At 36.8% G+C, this 27,293-nt stretch overlaps 1 protein-coding gene across 4 annotated transcripts in view; it reads left to right on the top strand.

Moving 5' to 3' along the window:
• The window catches only part of ATP13A3 (ATPase 13A3), a 56,597-nt gene that overhangs the window by 2,712 nt on the left and 26,592 nt on the right, over positions 1 to 27,293 (top strand). For all 4 annotated transcript variants that reach the window (XM_056498477.1, XM_056498478.1, XM_056498475.1 and 1 more), the window contains 9 exons: positions 17,696 to 17,789; positions 19,518 to 19,691; positions 20,201 to 20,371; positions 20,698 to 20,768; positions 23,737 to 23,817; positions 24,524 to 24,593; positions 25,379 to 25,513; positions 26,315 to 26,387; positions 27,155 to 27,286. In XM_056498477.1, the coding sequence (XP_056354452.1) occupies positions 17,739 to 17,789; positions 19,518 to 19,691; positions 20,201 to 20,371; positions 20,698 to 20,768; positions 23,737 to 23,817; positions 24,524 to 24,593; positions 25,379 to 25,513; positions 26,315 to 26,387; positions 27,155 to 27,286 (958 nt within the window). In that variant the 5' untranslated portion in view covers positions 17,696 to 17,738. The remainder of the gene's footprint in view (positions 1 to 17,695; positions 17,790 to 19,517; positions 19,692 to 20,200; positions 20,372 to 20,697; positions 20,769 to 23,736; positions 23,818 to 24,523; positions 24,594 to 25,378; positions 25,514 to 26,314; positions 26,388 to 27,154; positions 27,287 to 27,293) is intronic.

The raw sequence follows: 27,293 nt of genomic DNA, 5'->3' as shown, positions 1-27,293 counted from the left end.
TGAAACAAATTCTATTTAATCTGTGGAAGTAAAATACCTTTATATTGTTAAAGCCGGGTCCAAGTGGAGTGTCCAGGTCATAGAGGAAATCAGTAGTAGAACTGGGAACTGACATGGAAAGGTCAGGTTTTCATCAAGCATTTTGACAGTTGCACCCTTGTTCCTTTCTCTGGAAACCTTCAGATAGTTTGCTTTATTTCTGTAAACAACAGAAATCTGCAGCAGAGGATTACTTTGACCTAGCTTGTCCAAGGTCTGTTGTAGAAATTATTACTTCTACTGTGATAAATGTTTCTGTTGAGTGCTGTGCTCAAGCATCTTTAACTGCAGATCAGGAAGCATGGTTGTAGCCTTCCTTATTTAATGTCTGTGTGGCAGAGAGATGATGAGGGTAGCAGCATTATAAAGTCACCCCAGAATCTGATGGTATCTGGAGAGAAGATGTTTCATTCCTTTATTGTCTTGTGAAACAAGGACCTTTAGTTAAATCTTCTAAAACTCTTGAGTTTTGGAAATTAGAAAAAAAGGGTTTCCTTAGATTTAATTTACTCAGTGCCCAAACCTTATCACTGTAACGTGAAAATAAGTGGTTCTGGCTTTTGTGTTCAGGCTCATCTTTTGAATGTCTGCAAGAACTGCCTTGGAAAACAGAGTTTGTATTTAAGTGCAGGGTTTTTTTGGGCAGGGATTACTAGTCTCCACAGCATGACATCTACTGTGGCCAAACCTGCTTTGGGTCTGGAATCATGTTGTTGTGCAGATAAGTAGGTTTTTGGACTTTCAGTGAAAAAACTCCCAACATTCTGACTAATGCTTGGATTTGGTTATGATTAGCATTAGAAAGTTCAAGAGAAATCCTAGGTCAAAAGGCCTAATTTCACATTGAAACATTTTTTCAATGTTTTAAGTAACAGTAATGCTAAAATGTTTCCCTTTCACTGTTACACAATGAGCTAAAAATAGTTTTCATTCATAAAAAAAGCTGCTTCCTTTGTTAAATAATCTGTATCGCAGAGAACAAAAGTTAATTTTGCAGTAAACTGTAGCTGTATTACAGCTCCAAGTCTGACACCTTTATTCCTGATTGAAGTAAGACTGTAAACTTTAATTTTTGGTAGCTGAAAAGCAGACTTAAATAAAAAAGGATGGGTGATTCACAGTTTCTGTTAAGGAATTATGGATGTGATTGGCACAAAAAGCTGAAGTTCTGTGTCTTGCTGCTCCTTTTCTAAAATGTATAATTTCTACACCATGTTCGTGGAGTGCTGTGCACAGTTTGGGACTGGGAAGGGGTCTCCCTGGCCATGGAATCTTACTGATTGCTCTGAAGTGGTGCAGTGTCAATCACATTCATAATTCTATTCAATTTACGAGAATTAGTTGCATTTGCATTCATTCTGAATTTTCACTTTTTCATTGTGTGTTTTTCATTTGAAAGAATTTTACCTTTTTCTTTATGGTTCTGCTTTATGAGAATTGTGGCATTGCATTGTTCATCTTAAAACAGCTCTTTGGAAGAGGATGTGGTAGTAGAACTGGTAGCAAGTCCATTTACTTTTTAGTTGGATTGAGATTTTTTTATGTGGTATTTAAGACTAAAAGATCATCCTTCAAAATCAAAATACCCAACTCTTTCTTTTTTGACCTTTAGCAGAGTTGTATGGCAGTGATATTTTCAGTTTAAAGGGTCCATGCAGTAACAAAAATGGCAGCTCCTTCAGATTTTATTCTAGGTAGAAGATGTCAAAATGAAAGGTGATAAATGGCAATGGTTGGGGAAATCCCAGCTGATTCTTTTAAATGGTAGGAGAACAGTGTAATGAGAAGGTTTTTGAGAAACAGTATTAAGCACCTTAACTGACTTGGGATGCGAGAACAAAATATATGTAGAGTGTAAAACTGAGTCACATTGTGAAGAATATATGTAAGAGACGAGTAGGGGCAAATATCACAAAAGCTACGGTGCAAATGGAATGGCAAGCAGCATGAGACATCAAAGTCAGCTACCTGTAAAAGTATGTTAGTAGTAGGAGGAGGATTGGGAAATGCCTCACTTGATTTGGTGGGGAACACACGTGTCTGCAGAAGGTGCAGAACATCTGAAGGGCTTAGTGCCTGTTTTGCTTGTCTTTCACACAGTGTCACACAGGTGCTTAATCTTATGAATATTTGTGACAAGGTGGTATTTTACACTACAGTGTACTTCTACTAGATGTTTCTGTGTCAACTGGCCCTGATAAGTTTCACTGTACAATTCTCAAAACAGCTCAAAAATATTACCTAGAACTACTCAGAAGTACTAGAAGACTGCAAAGGATGAGTCTTCAGACAGTTACAAAGGAAGAGAGCTGAAGAATAGAGTTACACTCTGACAGTTCAGTTTGTCTCAGTTTTTTCCATTGGTTGAGATTAATAAGCAAACATTCTATTTTCAAGTGCTTGGAAGATACAGCAGCATGAACTGATTTGTAGGAAAAGTAATTGTGTCTGAAGTCTTGATACGTTTTTACTGCAGAGCAGAAAGCTCGGTGGCTATAGCAGAAGCAGTGGAGGTTTAGTCTCCTGAAGTAATTGCTTGATTTAAAAAGGTTTTCCTCGTTTTAATGGCCTCATAAGTAAATGGAGGCATGATCTGGGGGTAGATGATCCTATCTGGAGAACAGTAATTAACAGTTCACTGTTAAAATGAGAAGTTACGTTGAAGGATTTTGTCCTGGGTATGGTTGCCTTTAATGAGAATATTAGTCAACTGGCTGATTAAATGTGCTTATTAAATTCTTAGGGACTGTGTGTTGGAGGACATGATGGGAGTTCAAAATAACCTGAAAAATAGCATGACATTCAATAGGGACAAATGCAGAGTACTGCACTTAGGCAGGAATTGCCAGCTGCGGAAATGCAGGGTGAGGAGTAACTGGTTTGCTACTAGAAAAAGGAGCTGGGGGTGTACTGGATCACAAGTTAAATATGAGTCAGTGTCATGCTGTTTTGCAGAAAAGGCAAATATCTCACTAGGATGTTTAAACAGGAGTATTGTCTGAGAGACGTAAAGTTTAAATCCGTTGGCTTTGTTTGCTGTTGATGTACAGTCTGTGCAGACAGCATCTGTTTTGGGTGCCAAGATTCAAGAGGAATTTGGACCACTTGGAAGGAGTTGAGAGTAGAGAAATGCGAGTGATCAGAGTTCGAGGAAACAACTTCATAAATGTGGAAGAAAATCCAAGTTATTTTGGCAAGAGATGAGGAGTTTAGGGGGAATGTAAGAGATTTCAAGTATTTAAAAGATTTGTAAGAAGGAAATGCTATTTTCAGTGGCCATGATGTGCAGGTTGAAGTAGGATTAAGTTTCATCATGGAAAACACCAATTAAGTTTTTAACATTTCTCACAGTTAAAGCAGTACTTAAGGAAGTCTTTACATATGGCCATGAAGAACAAGTTTGTATGTTTAGAAAGAATGGTGTATGGTTTATGTTGCAGAATAGACTAAGCTCACTATTCATGTCCCTTTCATCTCATTTCATAAAATTCTAGTTTAAGTTAATGTCAAGTTTGAGCCAATGAGGAAGAAATCTACAGTATTCTTTTTGTCAATCTCTTGGTTGTATCGTGTGAGTTTAGATCTTGTACATATTTGAATGGTTGGAACTGTGGTGCTTGTATTTGTTTGGAAACATATGGTGTTCTGGATTACTTTCTTCTCTTGGATTCTGCCTCCTGCAAATGGAGTGAGTTTTCTTGTGCTCAGGATGTTCTAAACCTCCATGGTGTTAGCAATGTCTGTGTGAGTTAAGCCTAGCAGAGCACTGATGAATTTCTATTCATTTGAGTAGCCTTAGTAGCTTTCAGATTATTGCTTTAGATTCAGGTGATAATCCTATAATGTTTCTCATTCATTACAAAGGTCCACATTTGGCTTTGAGGATCTCTTTGCAGTTCCCATGCTGTGGTATATTCACCACTACAGGGAGCCTAAGTGAGGATGGACCCACTGCAAAGTGGAAAGTCCAAGTAGCCATGCTATTTTATGTATCATTGTTTTATGCACTGTTATAATTGCTTTTGCTTGTCTGCAGTAGATTGCATGGCAAAACAAAGGATCCAGCTAATCCTTCTAGTTCAGCAATTGATTTGTAATGTAACTGGAATGTGTGAAAACTCTTCAATTAACCCTATGCATTTTGCTGCCATATCATATCTCCAAGTCATTGAAGAAAAGTATAGTTACCCTTATGAACTCTGCCCTTAAGATCTGCTATGGTGTTTTACATCAACAAAGCAAGAGCTTATTTTCTGGAGGCTACATTTAATGCAGCAGTAGATAGCAGGAGCTGAAAGGTCAGTGACAGGGATAATGGTTGGCCTCCAATGGGGAGATTGTACAGTTAAGTTGTATTACCTGCTTTACTTTACCTTTACCCCATAATAATATTTATTGAACTGTATGACTTTTGGGTACAGGTTAATTTCCTGTAAAGTCCTATTACTGTTGGCTAGAGATTTTTTTTCTCTGAGCTGAGGGATAATTTGTCTTATCTCTGTTTCTCAAACAGGGGATCTATTTTTATCTTAGAGGCATGGAGGGTTCTTGACATATCTGCTGTTGTCACTGAGTTGTGAAGGCTTGATCCAAAGCCCAGTGAATTCAAAAGGTTGTTCCACTGGCTTGAGCAGTCTTTGGCTGAGGATGCTCTGTATGAAAGTGGTGCTTCTGTCACTAGAGCAGTACTTCAGATCTGACAAGCCAGCAAAAAGTTCTTTTCAGACCAACTGGTAATTCAAATGGAAACATAAAAGGGCTGTCAAATGTGCAGTCTTGTAGAGTGCTTTTTTTACATTATCCCTGTCTTTAGTTGCTCCATTTGGTGAGGACCTCAAAACCTTAAACAGTGCTTTGAGAGAGGGTCCTGACATTACTTCTTCTGCATCATAGCCATGCTTTATTGCTAGAGACAGCCTACTGAGCCTTAATACTGGCAATATCAAAGACTTGTGTTGTGGTGTTGAGTCCAGTTTGGACAGCCAGACTTTAAATCAACAGTGTATGGATGAAAAACAGCTTCTGCTATGTTACAGTTGTATTTCTGTGATGACTTTCTACTGCTTGGGTGAGATCAGCCTCTAGTGAAGGGCATGTGTCTGGAGCAGAGGCAGATTTAATGTGTCTGAGTGAACTGAAGCACTTGGAAAACTATTGTTGTACAGTCTAAGTTGGTTGAAAGTCTACTTGTGCTCCTGACTTCTTAATTTTCCTTAGCTAATCTACAAATTTCAATTTTTATTAGCAACATAATTTGCATTTTTTTATGAACTTGTCTTCTCCAGGAGCAGTAATTTTAGTAAAGAGCAGGTGAAAATACAGGGACACACAAATTTCACCACACATATTGCATGCCTTTTGTAGGGTGAGAGCACAATAAAAAATAACTTACAGAATTGTCAGCCTGACAGAGTTGTTACTCAGTAGTGTGCAGATGGGGTAGTCCTCATAGCACTCTTCCTTCTGCCACCCTTGCCAATATCCAGCAAAATCCCTTCCCCAGAGTGACACAAGTTTTTTCAGTAGGGAGACTGTTGGCATAATTGCATTTTGAGCATGTATTATGGAGGATTTTTATGCCTTAAGCTGGTACTGGTATGCTGGTAGCATTTGTAACTCCAGTTCTTAGCCTGTGGTCATTTCAGTAGTGACTGTCTGGTGTGTTAAATAGCAGCTGACTCTGCTGGAGATGCTGTTCCACAAAAGTCCATTGCTGGGACAGGTCATGGAAGCCTTTGACTTTGGTTTCAGAGCAAAGTATTTTGAATTAGTGTAGTGTGCACCTTGCATTTGGAACAAATGTATAGTCTGAGTTTCCTGCTTGCTGTGATCCTCTGCTGGTGTAAATGTCTGTGAAGAAATAGTATCTCAAATGCCAGAATTGTCTATGTAGCTGAAGTCTGATAACAGACATTATGTGACATTGATGGGTGTGGTAGCAGAACTTAAGCAGCCTTATAGTCAAGACAGCTGTGCTGGTTGATGAGGTAGTGTCAGCAGAAGAATGTAGGTTGGTGTGCACTCTCAGAAAATTTGGTTAGCCTAGCTTAATGAAATTAGCTCACCTTTTGTTAATCTCACTTTTTTGGGAGGCTGTAATTTTTGTTAGTGCAGACATTGAGCTATATACCCAGTTGAGTTTGCTAAATTTGTGGAGCAGCATTTTATGGTGAATCATCTGTGTAGTGTTTTGCTCTATCCTCCCCTCCTATCTTTATTGGATTCCTGAAGAGTGTGTTTTATATCTGTGTGTCCCTCTATCAGAAAATATCCTTGTTCTTTGGATACTAATTTTGATTTTGCTAGGTTAGTGTTTTTTAATTTTGAAAGTGTGGTAGTATGTACAGCTATGAGAAAGAGCTTGGTACCTATAACGTCAGCCTGAAAGATAGTAAAAACATAGTAAATGGTGGATGATTTCTTTTTTAAGGTCCCACAGAATTAGGGTAATGTTTAGAGCTTCAGTATTTTTCAAAATATTTTTGATTATTTTGCTTATATTCAGTAGTAAGTAGTTTGGCAATTTCCTTTTCTGAATGCTGTAGCCAAGGAGAAACCGAATTGCATGTTCATAAAGCTAATAGATTGAGGGTCAAAATAAGGGCAAAATGAATCCTTCTCTGTGAATTCAGGAGTTCTTTGCAGGATGTTGGCAAGCTTAAAATGTGCCACAAAATAATTTTAAAAACCTCAGGAAAAATCCACTTAGTAATAAAATGCTAGGGTATTTGGCTCATGAAACCCTTGAACTACAAGTCCCTGGGACTGGAGATTGTGCGCTGGGGAGCATCATTATGTGACTGTCTCTGTGCTGTCTCCTTTGCTGCAAGGGAAATGCACGTTTGATCTGACCTTTCTGGCCCTTTGTTTTGTTGCTCTATTAGCCTTCAGCCCGGCTTTCTGTTCTTCCATGGCACTGATACAAAGGGTATGGAGTTAAAGCTACTTGGGCATTTAATATAAGTGAAATTGTGACAGTCCTCAGTGGTGCTTTAGGAAGCTGACCTCTGTTTTCACCTAACATTTATGAAAAAGCAAGGCTGAAGGGGGAAAGTTGGGTCAAGCATCTGGACTGGAGCTATCTGGGAAGAGGCTAATTCTGAGTATTTCGCTCGACAGTGGTGGTATTTCAGTTTATGAGGTCAATGCTTGAGGAAAAAGTGCACCTTGATACACTTCACATACTTGAAATGTTTCAGTCTTGCTTTTAAGGAAACTTTCCTATTCACAGCAGAGAAGATGGATACAATTACACCTCTTAATACTGTTATAAAATTTTATAGGCTACAAAAGGAAGTAAAAAGGTATTTCAAACAGAGATAAAATGTTGCTCTAGACAAGATATGTTAAGGCAGAATTTTCCTTTAAGGTAGGTGCAGGATAAAAGCTGACTATAAATGGACTAATCAGCAAAAGCTGTTACTTATAGGAGAAGCAATACTGAAGATGTTTGCTGATGATCATTAGGACTGAGAAGATTGCAGCAGTTGAAGGGATATCCCTTGTCAGATTTTTGCAGTCTATTTCCATTATACAGGAGATGTCTCCCACTGCTGATGCTGTGGAAGTCATTCCCAAGGAGCACAGAAGCACTGAACAGTGTCATTTAAACTGAGCTGTTTAAGACAATTATGAAATGTATTGTAGTGGGGAAATGGAGTAAGATGTGGGGAGTTAATTTAATTTCATGGACTGTAGAAGTCCTTCTCTGAAATACAACTGTTTACTAAATCTCTGAAGCTCTTCTGGGTTTGTAGGACTGTTCTGAATGACTGGGACATAGTAGCTAGATGGAATTGGGCCAAGGTTTACATTGGAGGCATGGAGTTAAATGTTACAGTCCTGTAGGTCTGTTCTCTTCTTGTCTTTGTCAGTCCTCTTTTCATGGAAACAGAGAGTGCAACTTTTCCCCGTTGATTTTTTCATCTTGCCTCATATGGTAGTTCTGAGGGTAAATTAATCATTTTCAGGAGCTAAGCTGTTATGTCCTATAAATTCCTGTGCATGAAAAATTGTCCTGTACAGAGCTCAATCTTGGAATGGAACTTGTTTGCAGATTTTTCTGTTAATTATTTCATTTATTGTAATTTGAGATCAAAACAAATAAATTGTCATATGTGACATCTTAAATTGAATTAAGTTCTTTTATACAGTCTTTTAGCATTTATATTTAGTGTCATTATATGATATTTAGAGTTTTAACAGTTTCTGTCATGCATAGTATTTCTATTGATTGACAAGTTGTTTGCACACAAGAGCTTTTTCATTGAAATGTTTCTGATCTAAGTTAAGTGAATGTGCCACATACTTCAGACTTTGTGTCAATTTATTATGACTATTTTCAAAAATTGTGGTTTCAGTAAACATTAGAAACCTGTGGCTTAACGTATAGATTTTCTTACAGAATACATTTTTAGAATTTAGTACAATTTGGTGCTGTATCTGTTATTATGTAATATACTCTTGTGTACTTTTAGCAGTTCATAGTTGAACTTTAGAATATCTAAGTTTTACATTTTGACTTCAGGAAACTGAAGAAATACTGCTGCTTTGTCTGAGAATGCTTGGCTGAAAGCAGTGAAAGGTAGTAAGTCATAATTAGGATGGGAAAGGAAGACGTGAAAGCCAGTTGCTTGCTTGTAATGAATGTGACTGCTGTAGTCATAGCTGTATGCCACTATGTGTACTTCTGAGGAAACAAAAGTTAAATGTCTAAACTTTGGAGGAAAGTTCATCTCTTTTGTGATTAGTCTAGTTGTGCTTGATGATCTCCTTGCAGACGAAGAGAAATTTGATACAAATGTTCTTATGTTAACCTCAAAAATATTTTCCAAGAATTTAAGAGGAAGAGGAAAAAAAGTCATTACCTCCTTTTATTGAGCATCCATACCACAAAAGCAAATATATCCCAGGAAGCAGATACTCTACATTGCACAATAAGGCGGCAGCCACACAGGAAAGGTTGGGCTCTTGGCACAGCCCCTAAGGGGAAATGCTTCCTTGAAAGGACCCATTGTTGCTGGGTCTGGGTCTTCAGACTCCCAAGTCTCCTCTAGAATGGCTGCTGGTCTCTTGGTGCTGGGATGGGGCATCTTTGCCATCCCCATTATCTATCCATAATAGTCTTGGTTATTTAATCACATAGAAGGGCTGAGTAAAGTAGAAAGGAACGTTTCTTTGGAAACAGCCTCTGTGCTCTGCTATTGAGAGCTCAGCTGGGTGTAATGGCGCCATGCCTTGCCCAAGGTATTTGGAACAGTTTGACTTTCTCTTCCAAGAACAAATAAAACACAGTCTGTGAATTCTAACCCAAATGTCTGGTATACTCTTCCAAGAGACAAGAGAACTAATAAGCATCCAAAATAAATGTATGCTTTGTTGGATTCCCTGACTGTGTGACAGGTCTTCTTTCCCTCATGGCAGTTAGGTAAGAGATTCAGAAATCTGAAATGACATGGATAAAGATTCTATTTCTGTGAGCCTTAGAGTGGGAACAAGCTTTGGGTTTGTGATTTTTGGTGCTTGGTTTTTCAGTTTAAAATTTTCGTTAATGTGAATAGCTGCTGCATGAGGTAAGATAAATGAGATGCTGGGAAGGTTAGGTGGTAAAATGCTTGACTAATTGTCCTTGAGATGACCAACAGCTTTCCTAAATTCTCTTCCAACATATCTTCAACTTCTTCATTGCTGCTATATTTAATAACAAATTTCTAAGTGGTCTGAAAATAACAATCTGAAGACCAGTTAGAAAGTAAGTTTTGAGTCTGGTATTGGCTGTAGTACTTCGTTATCATGATGAATTGACATAGTGAGTTTATTGTTAGATGTAGAATTATCTTTCCTTAATGTGGCCTGTACTCTACTATAAACATTGCAATTGCTATTACAGCCTGCAAAAAGTATACTTTACAAAGAATACACTCCACAAATGTAAATACAGTTTTGGTTTGGTGATTGTTGGATACAATGGTCTTCCTTAAGCCTAAACACAGAAACAAAAGCTTGTATTATAACAGAAGGCCTAAGATGGGAAGTGATAAAATAGGTATTGAGTGGAGGGCTTTGTTAAAATTTAGCTCGTGTACTTGTAAAATTTCCATGTATTCATTAAACTATTATGTCATTCTTATTGTTAGAGCTTGGTTAGTTGACTAAAGTGTTAAGCTTTGTTTGTAGTACAAATTATAACCTTAATTCCTTTCAAAATGCAGTTGAAGGATTTTTGATCTTCCATAGTTATTTTAGTTTGTATGTCTTACCCGAGCGTCTGTTGTACATTATGTGGATAATTTAGTATTTAAGCTGCGAGTTACTGGAGATCTCTAAACTGCATCAACTGCCATTTTTGTCAGGTGCATTTCTTAGGGTGAGGTTGCCTCTCAAGTGGAGTATCTCTTGTGTTTGTAAACCACATGCTTCTAAAAATACAGATATGTTCAAATAATACTGAAAGCTTTACAAGTGTATTCCATGTGTAAGCTCATGGTAATAAACATTGAAGTAAAAGTCATTACCTTTTGGTTCTTACGGTCACAAAAGTGTGATATTCCCAGGCCTTTGAGTTTCAGGGTGGTCTTTGAGTGACATGGGTTTTATGTTTTGGGGACAGGCAGAGAGACTCTCACGTAATGTGGGGTTTGCCTGGTGGTGTGAGATGTCTCTGGCATTGTGCTGCTGCTCAGACATGGATCTTTCCAAGTCCAGGGCGTAGCAAAATCCATCTGGCACACACCATGGCTGTGGTCTGGGTACCTGCAACAGTGAAACAGAATCTGAGAAGCTGAAATGTGGAGTGCAGGCATATCTGTGTACAGAAGCTCCTTAGAGACTGAGAATCCAAAAAGAGCAGCTAAGAAACTCTTTCCTTTAAGGAGGTACAGAGACTAATGATGAATCCTGATTATTGACTGTTTGGCGACAAGAAGTCGTAAGGTGCATTTTAGTAGAACTTTCTTATAGCTGCTTAAGTAAATTTCAAGATTCGTAATTGCAAGTGTATTAAAATGGTCCTTGTTTTATTCTCAGTGGCTGCAGATTGTGCCCATCTTGTTTCAAAAGCTGCCAGTGGAGAAATTTTAGGAAATAATACACTATTTTTGTAGATGCTAAAGTCGAATATCTTAAGTTAAAGAGAAGGACTGAAAAGTAACTACAGAACTTACATCCAAGACATAATGTGGGCAGAAATTTTGATTCCATTCCTTGCAAGCTGGAAATGTTTGGTCCAAATTTGCTTTTTTGGTGATTGATTTTTAGTATGTGCAGTATATTATGAAATATATTTTAAGAAGAATGTGCTTGTGAGTATTTTATAATATTTTTTTTCTAATCCTTATATTTTCTTAGCCTTGTGTAAAAGAAAATATTTCATTGTGTCAAGGAAAAGATTTATTTCATTGTGTCAAGGAAAATGAACTGCCATCCTTTTCTGCTAATGATCAACTATTGACCAGGCTGAGTTTCCATCTTTCCTAAGAAGTCAAGTGTATTTCAGATGGAATATTTTCTTAGAAGGCATTCATTCCTCTTCCTGGCCTGTTATGACTCTTCCAGTTTGAGTATTTCTTCAGTTTTAATTTCATTACTGCCAGTATGGCAGAGATTGAGCTGGTGTTTTGTGTATGTGTAACAATTCTTTTACCTCCATTTCAGGCCCATTGCATGAATCCCAAAAATTTAACTATAATGTTTGGAAAAAATGGACTGTTTGGTAACTGATTTCAGTGTGTGGGAATCTCATGGTACTGTAACGAGAATAAGCCCTAGGGATAAACATTGCCTTTGTAAGGTCTGTTCCCTTCTAGGGTTGATTTCTTGTTGGTGTAAATTGTTGAATGTATGGCTCTAAAGTGCAGAAATTTTGAATTTGAGTGACTAAATAATGTTTGGCTTCCAAGTTGCAAAAAAACCCCCTTTTTTTTCCCTTGTGTTTTGGCAGCTAGCTGGGATACAGTTGAAGATGATGACTTCCAAGGTGTTTTTTATTCAAAAATATCAAAGGTTTTTCATGACATTGAGCTATTTAGAAACTTAATTTTTAACAACACAGTTGTAAGGTGCCTCTTACTGGAGGATGTACTTGTTGTAAATAAGTTCTGAAAAAGAAGATTTTGTCCTTTAGTAGCCTGTTTGGACCCAGGAGAGCCAGGCGAGTCACTTGCTAGGACAATAACTCAAATGTCAGGAATAGGAATTGTGTTTGATTGTTTTCTAGGCAGGTCAGTCAGGTTTTTTCTGTTCTTAATTTTCTTCCTGTATTAGTTTACTTTGTTTGATTTATTTATTGAGAGTGATTACGTAGGGTGCTGAGGAAGATTTACTTGTATTAATCTTGGCACAGAGGTGAATTTGAAATTTGGCCTCACTTGTGTGTCTCTTGCTTTTTCTGTCTGCCTTGCTACATCTCTTGGTTTGCTTTTTTGTGTTCTTACCAAAGCAGAGCTGATTGAGTCTTGTCTTGTACAGAAAAGCACCTTGTTTCTGTATTTTCAGGTAGTGACAAAGTTCACTTTCTTAGCTTTGTAGCACTCAGTGTCTGAAGATTGTCTGATCTGCTGTGTGTGATTGCTTCATTATGCTCTGTGATAAACTGCAAAATGCTGAGAGTGAGGAATGTGTGCATTTCTGACCTGCTGCCTTTAGCTCCTCAAAATGAATGTTGTTGTCTTCACTCACAACCGCTGTAAATACAAGGAAGGGTTTGGTCAGAAGCATAGATGCTTGTAGCGGGGCAGATAGTATCAGGGCTTGTGCATAGCCCTGCAAGTGTCTGCAGGCTCCTGGGGAGCATTTGTTGTTTGAATAGAAGGAGCTGGACCGGGCTGCTGATGCCTGGAAGTGCAGCCTCTGCGCCAGCCCGGCCACAGTCTTGCAATTGTTCGGCCACACTGGAGGGAAGAGGGAAAAAAAAAAAAAAAGGCATTCCAAGCAGTGCCAAATTTTCTTTGATATGTTAATCTTTTGATAACAGTTTGAAAAGCCCTTGGAGACTTTTTTTAGATTTTAGACAAAATAGTTCATTTGTCAGGACTTCCCTTGTAGATAGGGTCTCAGTTATTAAGAACTGCCTCACTAGCTCATGGTAACAAAAGCAAGTGCAGAGGACAGCTGCTGGACTGCTTGTTGGTAAGGGAAACTATTAGTTATCATAGGACTTTTTACAGAAATCTGAAAAGAATAAAGTAGGGAGTGTTTAAGATACAAATGTGTAAGTTTACTCACGTATTTTAAGCAGACAGATGATAAAAGCATAAGCAAAAGTAATAACTCAATGATTTTTATGTATAGCAATACATGGATTTTATTAAAGACTTCAGCTTTAAAAATTGCATTTTAATCTGAGAAATCTGGGATTTAAATTACCTAGTGATTATAAGAGATATCATAACTTTCTTCTTTTGGAGCTGTAATTTGTCCAGACTTTAAAAATTTTCTCTTGAAGATATGAAACTTCCACTTATATTGAAAAACTGGAAGAATGAACAGATGGGAAGCAATGTGTGTATTATTTCCTTTTTAAGGATTGTGGAATTGGGACTAACTTTGAGGGCAACAGAGGGAAGATTGTCTTTGCTTCCCACCCCAAAAATAGAACTCGAAGGGTAAAATTTGCACTGAAGTAGTTTACTGATTGTGTCAGCTTTTAGAAAACAGGTTTGAGGTAAGCCAGTAGTCCCCAAAAGTGTGGCTTGCAGAACTGTTCAGGTGTACTGATAGAGACTTACTCTGGTGCTTTTAGAACAGTTTCCTTAATAAATATGCCATGACTTCACTTGCACCTTTTCTACTGTTGCTAAAACTGTTTATTACTTACAAATATTTTGGTACAATTGCTGGGTATCCTGGTTGTTTAGTCAGAATAGATGAACAAATATGGAGTGGTATAGTAATTGAGAAAAAGTGCAGCATTTTCTTCATTGTGGGGGATGCATACAGTTTTAAGCTCTGTACACTGCTGTAATTTCTTCAGTGATCCAATTAATTTTAGCTTCAAAATAGTACCAACTTAAGTCTGATGCTGCAGGTGCTGTCCTGCTCACAGCTGCACACTCTTCAGGACAGTAACAAATTGGAAATGCTGTTCAACTTACTTTTGGTATACTGTGTTTTGCAAAGTTGCAGATTTACTGTTTAAGCTTGTGACTCAAATGTATGCTCTTAAAAGTACTTACAGTTCAGATGCTGTTCAGCTGATCTCTAGACCATTTGTTAAATTTATACCTACATTGTTACAAAATGTTGCAAGTGATTTCATTCTCTTAATCTCAGTGGCAAACAACATTTTTTAATAGACTTTTTTGATATTCTTACTACTCTGACTCTAGGATATTCTTATCTATACAATAACAACTCAATAAGTAAAAAATGTCAGTGGAGTGATATTAACTTTCACCATTTTCATTGGTTATAAGTTTTCTTTCTTTAAAAGGTTGCTATTTTCAATTTGTTAAAAGGGGGAGAGGATTTCTCTTGGCTATTTGCTCCGGGGCTGAAAAGAAGCTGAGTGGCAGCCTGTAATGTGCTTCAGAGGCACATTTTATTTGGATATTCCCATGTTTATATTATTGCAGGTGGATTTCCACCTCACTTCAATTTGAGTGCTAGTAAAATGTCATACTCTCTTATGGTCTGAAAAGTTCAAGGATTATATTTAAAGCTTTACTTAAAGGTTTAAAGTAGTGAAATGTTTAATTCCCCATCATATTATAGGAGGAAGGAAGTAGAACTCAAATGCAGATTGGTAAGGTTTTTTCAGTTTGACCCAGCAGCCTGAAGTCACCCAAGGAGGCAGCCCTGGGCAGTCCATGGTGGTGTTCAACCCCAGCTTTCAGCAGGGCAGTGGGAAATAAACCAGAGAACTTACCTATTTGAACTCTTGATGACATGCTTGGGCTGATGGTGTGCCAGAAGGGATATGATAGGAGGAAGAATGCAGTACTTTGTTGTGGAATAGGAATTATTTTCATGACCCATGAACAAAGAAAATGTATCTGTAATGCTTTTTAAACTTAGAGATTTGAATTGGAGTTTAATATGGAAAATTACCAGCAGTATGTGCCATGTTGAGAATGTGTGTTAGTTGAAGGTTGTTCAGTAAATGAGTCTGTTTAAAATAATGCAGATGGAGCTAATGATGTGAGTCAGAAATAGCCTCCTAATTCTGCTCGTGTATTCCCTGTCTGATTCTGCCCAGCTGTTGAAAGAGCTTGTGGAACTGCAGGAATTATTGCTAGTGCTGAGGTTTCCTTTCATATTCTTCAGACCTACAACTTGATATTCCTTCCCAGCAGTGGAACAACCCTAAATCAAGGCAGTTGCGCTTTTCTCATATTGCCATGATGTCCCATAAGGTCCCTGTGCTGACATATTGGCGATATGGAAATCTCAGTTGAGATCCACTGATTTGGAAGCTATTTGCATTTATTTTTCTGCCTGGTGCTTTCCTGTATCAAGTTCCTTGATATGTCCATCAAGGTTGGAGAGTTGCCTGCAGGCACCCTTTTTGATGTTACTGTATGTTATAGTGGGGAAGTGTGTGTTTGTTTAAGAGCAGACTAGTTCAAGTATGATTAACCTAATAATTCTTTCCTGGAGCTCTGAACTCTATTAGAAGTATAATTCTGTAAATACAGAACTTTTTCTGGCTGCATGACTTCTGGATTGAAAATGTGATTTGTGTGGTGTACATAAAGTTGTTTGATGTGATTAACTCAAATATTGTCCTCAGGAGCTTTCTTAGCAGTCCTGTGTAGATTTAGGACAGATTTTTAACTGGGTTTATGTATTATCTTTGTCTTTCCCAGGACAGAAAGCTCCTTAGTTAAGAAAAGTGGCAATTTAAACTAAAGTGTGTTTTAGAACTTCAATGACTTGTGTGGCTTAATTTCCAAATAAATCTGCAGAAAATTATAGTATAGCAATAGAAAATTTTCAGCTTAACAAGGCAAGGGAAGTGTGAGCTGATGTTCCAATCAAAGGAGGCAGTTATTGTCAAGTTAACTTCCTTCCATTCAGAGCAAAATGCCAACTGTATCAAGCACTCAATTTATGAAGTACTGAGCTTCTTCTCACCTGAGACTCAGCTTTGTGCTGTAATGCAATTTTCTCTTTTGAGTGTGTGTTTCTTCTACTAGGACCTTATTCAGCAGTAGGAATAGATTTCTGAGGACATCCAGTTTTGGGTAGCAAAAGAAACCTTTCCTGTTGGGTTCCTGCTTCATTTATTGGGTTAACTGGGAAGGAGGTGGTAGGTTGCAGAAAACACGTGTGGATGTGATGCTGTTGATAAGCTGCTGGAGATGGGAGGAGGGACCTTTAGAAGCTGGCATTGCTGGTGAATGTAAGTGCATGGATCCAGGGGCTGGCTTTGAGAGGAGCTGCCTTGGAGCTGGTGATTTGGTTTGTGAAAATGCTAGGGAGCTAATGACAGAGAAATTGGTAGTGATTGTACTTATTGTGCTACCTAATACTAATAACTGCCTGAAAAAGGACTATTTGAGTAGCTGCTTCTGCTGTGACTTAATACTTGAGGACTGGTTATAAGCTGTGGTAGTAAGTGCTGCCTCCTGAGAGATTTACGTATGTAAATAAATATTTATGCAGTAAATAAAATTGAAGGCTGTATCATGTCAGTGCAGAGAATTATAGTTAATATATGTCTTGACAGGTGAGCACTGGCTATTTAGTTATTTTAATTATGGTAGTTGTTTGTTCCTGTGCATTAATTATAAACTGTATACAATTAACATGTACAGGAGTGCCCAAATGAAGGTTAGATGCAGTTTTAATTTCAAAAATTTGGCTTTTTGACGTGGTGCTTATGATTTTACTTGCTTTTGTGGTGAGAGATATTCTGATAAGCCTCACAGTGTGTTCTAGCCTTTGTTTGTAGCTCTCCCCTTTTGGAGTATGGATCTGTGTGCACTCCGTTCATCCCGTAGACAGTGCCAGATTTTTTCCATGCCTTTTCTTATTGATGAAAATTGTGATCATAATCTGTCCTCAAAGCACCCCTCAAGATTAGCAACTGTGAGAGATTTTGATGCAAATTAAATAGTAGAGGAATTGGAAAGAAGGGGAAAGACTGGCCAAAAAGCATGTCGTGATTTAGAAATAGTAAACTGGGGACTAAAAGTTTTTAAGCATGTATTTATTCTTCTGCTCAGATGAGAAGTGTAGATCCCAGGAGTGCTGTGCCTTTCCTCTTTAAGGATAGCCTGACTTCTGAAGGCATCTCATTGGAGCTGTTACATATAGAGTGATACAAATGTGTAATATTGACCTACTTTTAAGCTTTTTTTTTTTTTTTTTAACAGGATTAATTTACATGTCCATCATGAAGCTTGTAGAATGTACCAAAAACTGCTTGCTGCATATAGAATGCAGCCAAGTTAAATTGCTCCAAGCTTCTTCCCTCTCTTTTAAAGCCTGGTTTCTACAGTATTTCACTTGTATTCATCTGATGTTCAATCATGAAGCTTTATAGACCTGCTTGGATAGTTACTTCTAGAAACTAGTGCAAATAGAAGATAAATATTAATATTTTGTCAGTGTAGTCTTGTATGTATGCACTTACCAAAAGTAACTTGAAATGACCTAGAACTTAGGTGTGAAATCAGTAATGTTGCTTCAATTTTTAATTCTTGTCTTGTTGAAGGTCTTCCATATCTCAAGTCGAGAAATTCCATATCATACTAAACATGGAGAAAGAAGAGAAGAAATATGTCAATAAAGCAGAGGAAGATGAGATGGTAATGAATTCTGTTAATCTATTTTTATACAATGACAGCAGCACATTTTTAGGGTTTTCTGTTTAAAGGGACATATTAGATCAGGAAGTGGATTGTCTCAGTTTAAATCAATTTAGCAATTCTATAAGGTTATCTTTGGCAATATTTTTTGGTATTAAGAAATTAGTCTTGGGATAGGAAAGGTTTTTGTTAGGTAGTCCAACAGATAACACATTTTTGTGCTTAACATTTTTACTTACACATGAAGATGGAAACAAAGTGGGTTGTGTTTTGGTTTTTTTTATTATTACTATTATTTTGTGTTTTCTTTGGTTAGTTGGTGTTTCTTCTCTCCACATCCTGGAGATTTTTTTGTTGTATTTTAAAACAGTTTAATGCTTCATTATATAAAAAAGCAGTAAGCTTTGATAGGAGAATACTGGCAGCTAATATTTCAATTTCTTGCCCACTTGGGGTTCATAGGGATTTTTCTAGTAGATTTGGTGTATATATAGGGATTTTTGTTTCAAAAAAATGATAGGTTTCTGTGACTTAAAGTTCTTGTTCTGTCCTTGTGCACATTACTAGGAAAAGTAGTTCTTCACTAGACAGCTCTAATACAGAAAGTAAGCAAATGCATCTTAGAACAGAGATGCTTATGGCCTGATCACTAAAATTAATTTTTTTTGAGGAAATAAATTTATTTTGTCCTAAAAAGAAGTATTGACTTCTCTCACTGTCTTTTGTTCTTATTTTTATTGCTAAAATAAATAGTGTTTTGGAGGTAAGAGAGAATGGACTTTATTTCTGCTTTTTGTCATCAGCAAAGGTGGCAAAACAAACTTTTGAAAAGCCTTTTCTTAGGCAAGAAGTTTAAACAATTTCTAACTCTGTTTAATGAAAAGTAAAAAAAAAAAAAAATCTACAAAGCTCATGTCAATATGAACAATGGGTGGGACTCAATGGGAAACTTCATTGCCCTTTTACAGCAGGAAATATAATCTAATGATGTAATGTGAAACTCAGGAATGTACCACAGTGTCCAGTGAATCACTAAATTATTTTCTGTTCCTGGCTGTCATCAAGTTAAGTTGGTGCTTGCACACTGAATACTTGGGGTTTTTTTCATGGGAAAAGGGTTTTTCTGACTGACACAAGTTACAAAACCTTTAACTGTGTCTTGGAGTTTATAAAGTAGCATTTCTTGTTAAATGGCAAGCAAAATAAGCAAAATTCTTTACTAAGAAGTGATGTTTGATATATTTTAGGGCTTTTTTAGAATGTATAAAATTCAGCCTGCAGTAATTCAAAACTGTGAATGCTAGCTAATCAAATGCTGTGTCATAAAATCAGCATTTGACAAAACCACATGCTTTTGCTCTTAAATGTTGAGCTGACTTGTGCTGTGTCATAGTCAAAAATGTTGTTCACTGGGAGTTAAGGCATTCCTTAGGGAGCAGTGCAGAGAGGACACAGTCTTGCTATGAAATGCTTTACACAGTGTGGAGGATCTGCCTGTCAGGCTTTTATTGATATATATATTTCTGACTAAGCAAAACAGTGTTCCTTTTAGCTTCCACTCCGTCATGTATTAAACGTTAATCTTTCCTTCCCCTAAAAAAGAAAAAAGAGGAAATGGCTTTGAAATTTTGTTTGCTTTAAATACTGCACGTTATGAAAAATTATTGTTGGCATCCTGAGCCACAGTAATGAAGAGAGTCATCATAACTTGTTTCTGCTTCCACACAGGAGATCTATGGCTACGATCTGTGTCGCTGGAAGTTGGTGCTAGTTGCTGTAGGAGTGATCTGTTCTGGTGGCTTTCTCCTCCTCCTGCTCTACTGGATGCCCCAGTGGCGTGTGAAAGCGACGTGCAAAAGGACTACGCTTAAAGACTGTGGGGTGGTTCTGCTGAGAACAACTGTAAGTGTACAGGGGATATGCTTCTCCCTGTTTGCAGTTCCTTCTGCTTGCTAGAATACACCAATCTTTGCCTTGCAGAATAGACATGACTGTGTTCTACAGCAGTGCTCCTGTGTAGCTTTGCTCTCTCTGGGAAGACTGGCAGCTGTTTGCAGTGGGCATAGTGAATAGTCTGTCTTTCAGTTTGAAGAATCAAACGCATGAGTGTTGTTGTCATCAACAGTTACAGAACAAATACCATTTTCATATAAGCTGAAACATGGTATCCCTTCCCTTGCTCAGCAAAGATAGATTTGTTGAAGTAAGGTGAAACTGCTGACCCAAGTGCAAAAATATGCTTTTAGAATTGTGAAAATCAATTTATTCTTAAGGTAGCTGATATTTATTTGGAGATATGTTCTGTAATTCTGTATTCTGCTAATCTATGAGCTGTGATTTTCCTACCGTTGTTGTACTAAAATGCTGTTTAAATGTTCTTTCAGCTAACTCATTTTCCCCCTCTTTTAAAGGATGAGTTCAAGATATGGTTTTGTGCAAAGGTTCGCATTATGCCTTCCTTGGGAGCCAGTCCTTTTCAGAATCCTAACCCTATCGTACACAAGGTTTCAAATGGCCATGCTGTTCATTTCTCTGAATCTGCTGCAGAAGAGAATAAAAACGATTCGAAAAAATATTTGCCTGTAAGTAAACTTGCAATACTATGCTGGCAATACTATAATTCTCGAGTATTTCAAGTACTATTGAGAATAAACACACACAGTATAGAATATGTGAGCTGCTGCTTTTGTTTGAAAGGCTAGCTCGTTTCTTGGGTGGAAAAGAAATCTCTTCAATAACCTGTTACTGGAAATTGTGGGAAGCTTGAAAGATTGTGTTGAAAGAAAAGTATTCATTTTTCAGTGAAGCTTTTCTAAATTCACTTTCTGTCACCTCTCAGAATAAGGCCAGTCAGAAGAGAGGTGTTAAGTGGTACCAGCTTAACATCTATGTGTTGTTGCCCTTACAGATTCGTTATTTCACGCATCACAGTGTGAAGTATTTTTGGAATGATTCAGTTCAAAGTTTTGATGTTGTACGGTAAGAATACTTTTTTTTTTATGTGTTGTACTTCAAACTGCATTTAAAAAAAAGTAAAATACCAGGCCTAAGAACATGCTGAAAATTAGTGTTATTTTCTGTCCAGCTGTTTGAGCTCACTGAGTCTTTGTTTGAACCAAACAGTGAATGCTGATTTAAGTTTAAAAGAGATCATATTTCTGATCTGAATTTATTATTTTAATGGGCAATTGCCAAAAATGGAGAAGCCTGTGCTCATTTAACTTGTGGCACTATGAGAAGGCCTTATCACAGAAAGAAAAACTTTCTTCTTCAACTCTTAACATCATGCAACAGGGCTGCTGGATAAAAGAAAATACAGTGCATCACAAGCTAGTGCTGCCCACTAAAAGACACTTTTTATCAGTGCAATAGACCAGTTTTTGTTACTGAAGAGTAAAAAAGGACAGATCAGATCCAGCTGAACTGCACCAAAATCTACACAAAGATGAGCAAAGAAGGCATTTGGTGAACTGCTCTTCTTCCTAGATACTCCTTTAGAGTCTAGCTCGGGAACAAAAAAAAAAAAAGAGGTTCCCACAGATGAGATTAAGAAACTATACTTGTATGTTAGGAACAGGTATTGGAAAAAAATCATATGACTCCATGTGTTTAGAAAAAAATGTTGTTCCTTAGCATTAAAGCAGTGACTTGAAACTTGGCATTTGTGGCTTTTAGACTGCCTTTTGATGTTCTTGTGATAACTCATGCAATTTATAAGCCCTGGAAAAATCTCAGATATGCCTGTGAAGTTATGTGAGCATTTATTCAATCACATTCTTGCTGATAAGCCAGACTTTCATTTGTTTAATGTATTAGCCATGACTGAGCCTGGCCACTTGTTTAGTCAGGTACAGTAGTTGAGCTGGACATTGTTATTTAGCTATTGAATAATAAAGAGGAGAAAGAACTGGATCTGAGACATATTGGATACTGTTAGAGTACTAAGTCAGTTTTCCTCAAGGTCAGATAAAAATGCCAGTTTGTTATAATTTTTCTCTAAAGTGTATGGTCGTGTAGTGAAGTACTAGATACTATGTGCAAAATAATATCTGAGATTGTGGATGATAAATATTCTGAAGTCTTGACAAATTTGTCCTTCTCCAAGATACATTTTCTTATTCAGCTCTTCAGTTTATATGTGTAAATCAAAAATTGATATTACCTAATAACATGGTAGAGAATCAAGTTAATATTTGCAGAGACAGTGTTTGAGACAGAGGTCTTTATAGTAAAACCCTTAAAGCAGGCAGCATGCTTGTAGTTGTGATCTAAGCACAGCACTGCATCGTGAAGAGCATTCACTTCGGGCTGCCGGTTACGCAAGTACTCAGGGACAGAACAGTTGGATCACATAAGGAAAGGCTTTGCACAACACAGAAGAGGGGCAAATTAAGATTTCTTGGGCGACTAATTGAGTTATGAGAGCTTGAGTTTCATATCCTTGTTCTTTTTATATTACCATAATATTAAGATCACTGTTTTAAACACAGGAAATGCAAGTGTAATTGTTCTTGGACTAAGTCAGACTTGGTCACATAGCCAAAGAGGATGCAACTCTGACCTTGGATGTCTCTTTTGTTTTAGCTACTGTCAACTGAATTTCTGAGCGGGTTGATGAGTGCTTTATATAATAAACTCTGCACACAGGGATTTTTTTTTAAATGCCATGGGAATTCAGTCTGTTGCAGTAGTGTAGAAAGCAGAGAATGTTGTGCTAGAAGCTCTGGGTTTGCATGGACATTGCACACATAGGTATGCATATTTGCATATAGAGCACTTAAATTTAGGGACCCTCCTTAGATCCACTGTTACATTTCTTTTCCTACAGGAAAAGAAAAATTACTCATGACAAAAGTGGGAGAAAAAACACAACTATTAACAGAGTTTTGCGTATTTTTAAATCTAAAATAGTATTTTTAAAATCCTTGAACTTAAAAAGGTTTAGAGAAACCTTGTAAACCTAGGGCTAGGTTAACACATAATTTTCATCTTCTGTTCTTGTACAAGCAGTTGGTGGAAACGTGATCCTAGGCTTTGCAGTAGTGAGGATATTTAAAGCTTTCCCTGTGTTCTAGAGAATGGAAGTAATTGTTACTAAATAAGCACAATAAAGAGTTGGGTTTTTTTCTTTTTTTCCACTGGGACAACTCTGAATCCTTTTTTATAGATAACTTAATAGATATCCAGTATAAAAAAACATTTGTGTGGAATGATGCTGGTTTTGTTGTGGCATCTGTGAAAGCCTTTTGGAAGGTGATATTTTCCTGTGCATCCAAAGTATATCCACAAGAAAATGCCTGGCTGTTGGGCAGCATACATCTGATTTACTGAGCAATCCCATAGCTGTAAACATAAACATGTTTTAGGTGTTTCTGCTGATCTCCTAAAGCCAGCATGTGCTTTCACAATATGAAAGGTCCTGTGAAAGTGGGTCTTCTGGTGATAAGAAAGAACTGAAAATGTAGAATGTCTTTTTCTAGTAATGGATGACATTTTGATAGTAAGATGATGTAAAATAGCTGTGGTATAGATTTATTTAATAAATTGATAAAGAATAATTTATAAAATACTTCCGTTTCTACTTAGACTCAAGAGACATAATTTGAAGAAATGTTAATCCACATTGATTTAATGTAATGTTTTATAAAACTTACTCACTTTTTAGAGGCCTTTGAATAATAGTTATGCTAGTATTCTACTTCATTTTTTAAGTGTCTCCATTTTGATTAGAATAGCTATGACTATCCTACAGAGTAAGATATTTCAACAAGGAGATTGCTTTTAATGTGGTTGTGATAAAACCAGCTAAGAGCACATTAATCCATAGATTTTGTTGTTTTAGAAAACGGTGTATGCCTCTTGGCAATGACCTAGCTCTTTTGAGTTTGAAGACTAAATTTTAAGTATCATTTTTCTTAAATAACTCATTGACTTTTCCTTTATTTAGAGGTCTTGATGAATCTACCTTCTGCTCTGCAATTCATAACGAACACAGCACAGGACTGACCAAGGGAATGCATGATTACAGGTAATGTTGCAGTAGTACCTGAGGGAAGAATTGTTGGTGCTTAGGGTGTTAAAAATCCCAGAAGACAATTAAGTAATCAGTGTGTAATTATTTTGAAAATGATACCTTCATGCAGGTTAAAATATGGGAGCATCTGCTTGCCTATCGATTAATCTTCTGGCATTTCATGTCTTTTTTTGAAATAAGAGCCTTTCTCCTCAGATCATTTTAAGGGCTTTTTCATGTCACTGTCATTTAACCAGCTCTGATCCCATCAGAGTTTGGTTACTTCCTCCCTCTTTCATGATTTGCCTTTCTTAGTTCTAAGAATAAAACTAAGATACAGGATCTTGAAAGCAGTGTCATACTGCAGGGTAAGAGTTAACACTTGTTTAAGCTTAATGTAATGACGATCACATACTGGCTTTCAGAATGACATATTTAATAACATTGGACCCATACACAGTTTATAGAGAAATCTAGTTATGAAAGAATCTAAAAAATAAGGTACAGTTTAAATTGAAGTATAAAATAATTATCTTTGTATTGGAACAGCTCACTAGGTAAATGTTTTCTGAAAAGCACTTTTTGAAACTATGATAAATTAGAAGAGAGTCACAGATTTAGGAACATGTTACACTTTATCCGATTAGTGGAATTACTTTGACATCAATAAGACTCTTAATAAAAATTTAACTTTTTTTTGTATTTTTCTTTTTTAATGCAGAAAAGCATTCTATGGAGTAAATGAAATTGCTGTGAAAGTGCCTTCCATTTTTAAGCTTCTAGTTAAGGAGGTAAAATCTTTTCTTTAACAAATTAAAAAAGGTGTATCATTGAAAGTTGTTTCAAGTGCAATGACTATTGACTGTTGGAAACCTTCCCCTAGAGCTCAGCATTGTAAAACAAAATCACATGGACAATTTTTTGAGCTATCCAGCTCTCCTTAGAGCTAAAGATCAAAGAGGCCTCAGCTATAAGCTCTCCAGAGTTCACAGCCTGGTGCATTAGTAAGGACATTAGAAAACATGTCAGAATTCTTTGAAATGGTCAGCATCTTATTTATTTTTTGTAGTTAATTTAAAACATAAATGACTTGTGTTCTCCGTGAGAATTTGTTCCATTTTCCTTGTATCAGGTGGATTTGAATAACTAGTTTGTTGTCTTGTGCTATAATAATCTGCAGTAGAACTTTTGAACAAAGAAACTCTCCAACCTGATCTAACAGAGTAAGAACTTAAGGCATCAGGGAATTTATTAAGAACAATTGAAAAGTAACATCCCATTTGGTTTAAGAATTATCACTTAAGGTACATCAGATATTCCCACTACCTTGTTCTGAGGTGTAGGGGAAAATGTATGCAGTCTTCAAAGTCTGTATTTGTATATTATTTGAGTGAGAACTGTGCTTCTGAGGGGCTGAGCAGGTAATGATAAATAGGATCATTTTGGCAAACCAAACAAAAATTATGTCTAAAGAACTGAAACTGTCTTCTCCCTGGAGGAGGATAATTTCAGCTTTGTTCTGATGGAGAACCTATTTGACCTTTTGGTGTAACTTGAATTTCTGTCACTCTTCTAGGTTCTCAACCCTTTTTACATTTTCCAGTTGTTCAGTGTAATATTGTGGATCACTGATGAATATCACTACTATGCATTAGCAATTGTGATTATGTCTGTAATATCCATTGTTAGCTCACTCTACACCATTAGAAAGGTAAGTTCAAAGAAAATGGATGCATCTTTTTGGCTTTTTACTGATTGCCTTATTTTGTTGTGAAATTGCCTACAAATCTTTAAGAATTTTTACAAGAGTAAAAATAAGAGTTATACAGGTAGAATATTGTATTTCCCCTCTTCGAGCTGAAAGAATTTGGATTTATAATTTTCTTTGAGACCTTTGTAGACTTTCCACACTAATGAATCAATAGATTGGCCTCTGATAACAGGAACACTACTTTGCTTAAATAAAACCTGGACAAAAATTTATGTACCAAGATTTATTGACAACAGTGATATTATCTTGGATTGTTTCCTTGTTTGAAAAAGCCCTACAGAACTGAGCACCAGTGAAACATATGGATTGTTAAACTAGTGATTCAGTTTTCTCTGTAGACTTAGCTGATGGAAATCACAGTGGTACTTATCCTTAAATTGCAATCTCTGAATTCAGACCAGAGATAACAAAAAACACCAAACAACTTCTACTCTAATTAAAGTTCATACCACTACTGCAGCTTTTACTTTGGTATGTTAATGATCAAATGATTTTATAATATTTTGTATGACAGTGTATGCTTGCTTCCAGAATGCTGTTAAAAATGAGCCTGTACAGGTTGATGCACTCAAACTTTACTTGCCCATAAGTTTTCTAAAGTATGTTCAAGAGAATGTTTTGAGAAGTGTTTTGTTTTTAAAGAATGTTAGTAGAGAATCTTTTCACTTCATCACTGTAGAATGTGCATTTAGAAGAAGACAAGCTGTACTTTTGAATAATGAACTTTTCTCCCCTTTGCAGCAATATGTTATGTTACATGACATGGTAGCAGCTCACAGCATTGTAAGGGTTTCTGTCTGCAGAGGAAACCAAGGTAAATTTCACAGGTGGCCTGGAAGGTTGAATTTGAATTGCTCATGAAGTGTGAGTGTAAAGTGGGTCTACATCTGTTCTTTCTTTGATCAGCTTGAAATGCTTGCATTCCTTAGCAAAATTGCATGGGAAAAAAGTTCAAAGAGGAATTTAGATTGTGTAATATGTTCAGGGTTAACCTTCTAGATGGTATTTTCAGTGAATATCAGGTTTGTTCTAGATTAGGTGCTTGTCCTATTGCTGTTCCTCATTCTCTAGCATTCCACTTATGTAATTGTCATTCTAGTTTCTTTTCTGACATAAAGATGCACATGTGTTGGGTCTCCATTACAATTTATTACTCAACAAAGGCTGCAACACGATATCTGAACTTCCCCTCATTTGGATGCCACAGCAGTTAAAGGTGTGGTATCCAAAAGGCTGTGATGCATGATTTTGAGACATACATTTGTGTTGGACTCTTGTCTTTATGCTGAAGTTATGCTGTAGCTAATCAATAATATCTTTTGTATACGCTTGATTCCTTTTATTTGTCAGAGGCACTCTATCCATGTGCTCTGGATTTTAATCTCTGGTGGAATTGGGGTTTATCAATGGCTTTTTCTGTATATTTTTAAAGTCTCTTCATGCCATTTATAAAAATTATAAAAAATTAAAATTATTAGTAGCTGTTACTTGTCACCACCTGGATCTTCATGTGAGGATCTTTATCACGTTTTGTAGATGGTGGCTATTTTCAAGTAAACCTGTTTGTGTTCCGTTATTCAGAAATAGAAGAAATCCTTTCCACTGACCTCGTGCCTGGAGATACCATGTTGATTCCATCCAATGGGACAATTATGCCATGTGATGCAGTACTGCTCAGTGGTACTTGCATTGTAAATGAAAGTATGCTAACAGGTAAGGT

This window comes from Oenanthe melanoleuca, chromosome 9 (assembly GCF_029582105.1).
Source record: "Oenanthe melanoleuca isolate GR-GAL-2019-014 chromosome 9, OMel1.0, whole genome shotgun sequence".
Lineage (NCBI taxonomy): Eukaryota > Metazoa > Chordata > Aves > Passeriformes > Muscicapidae > Oenanthe > Oenanthe melanoleuca.
Note: the sequence above shows the minus strand (reverse complement) of the source record. Positions and strands in the feature narration are given on the sequence as shown.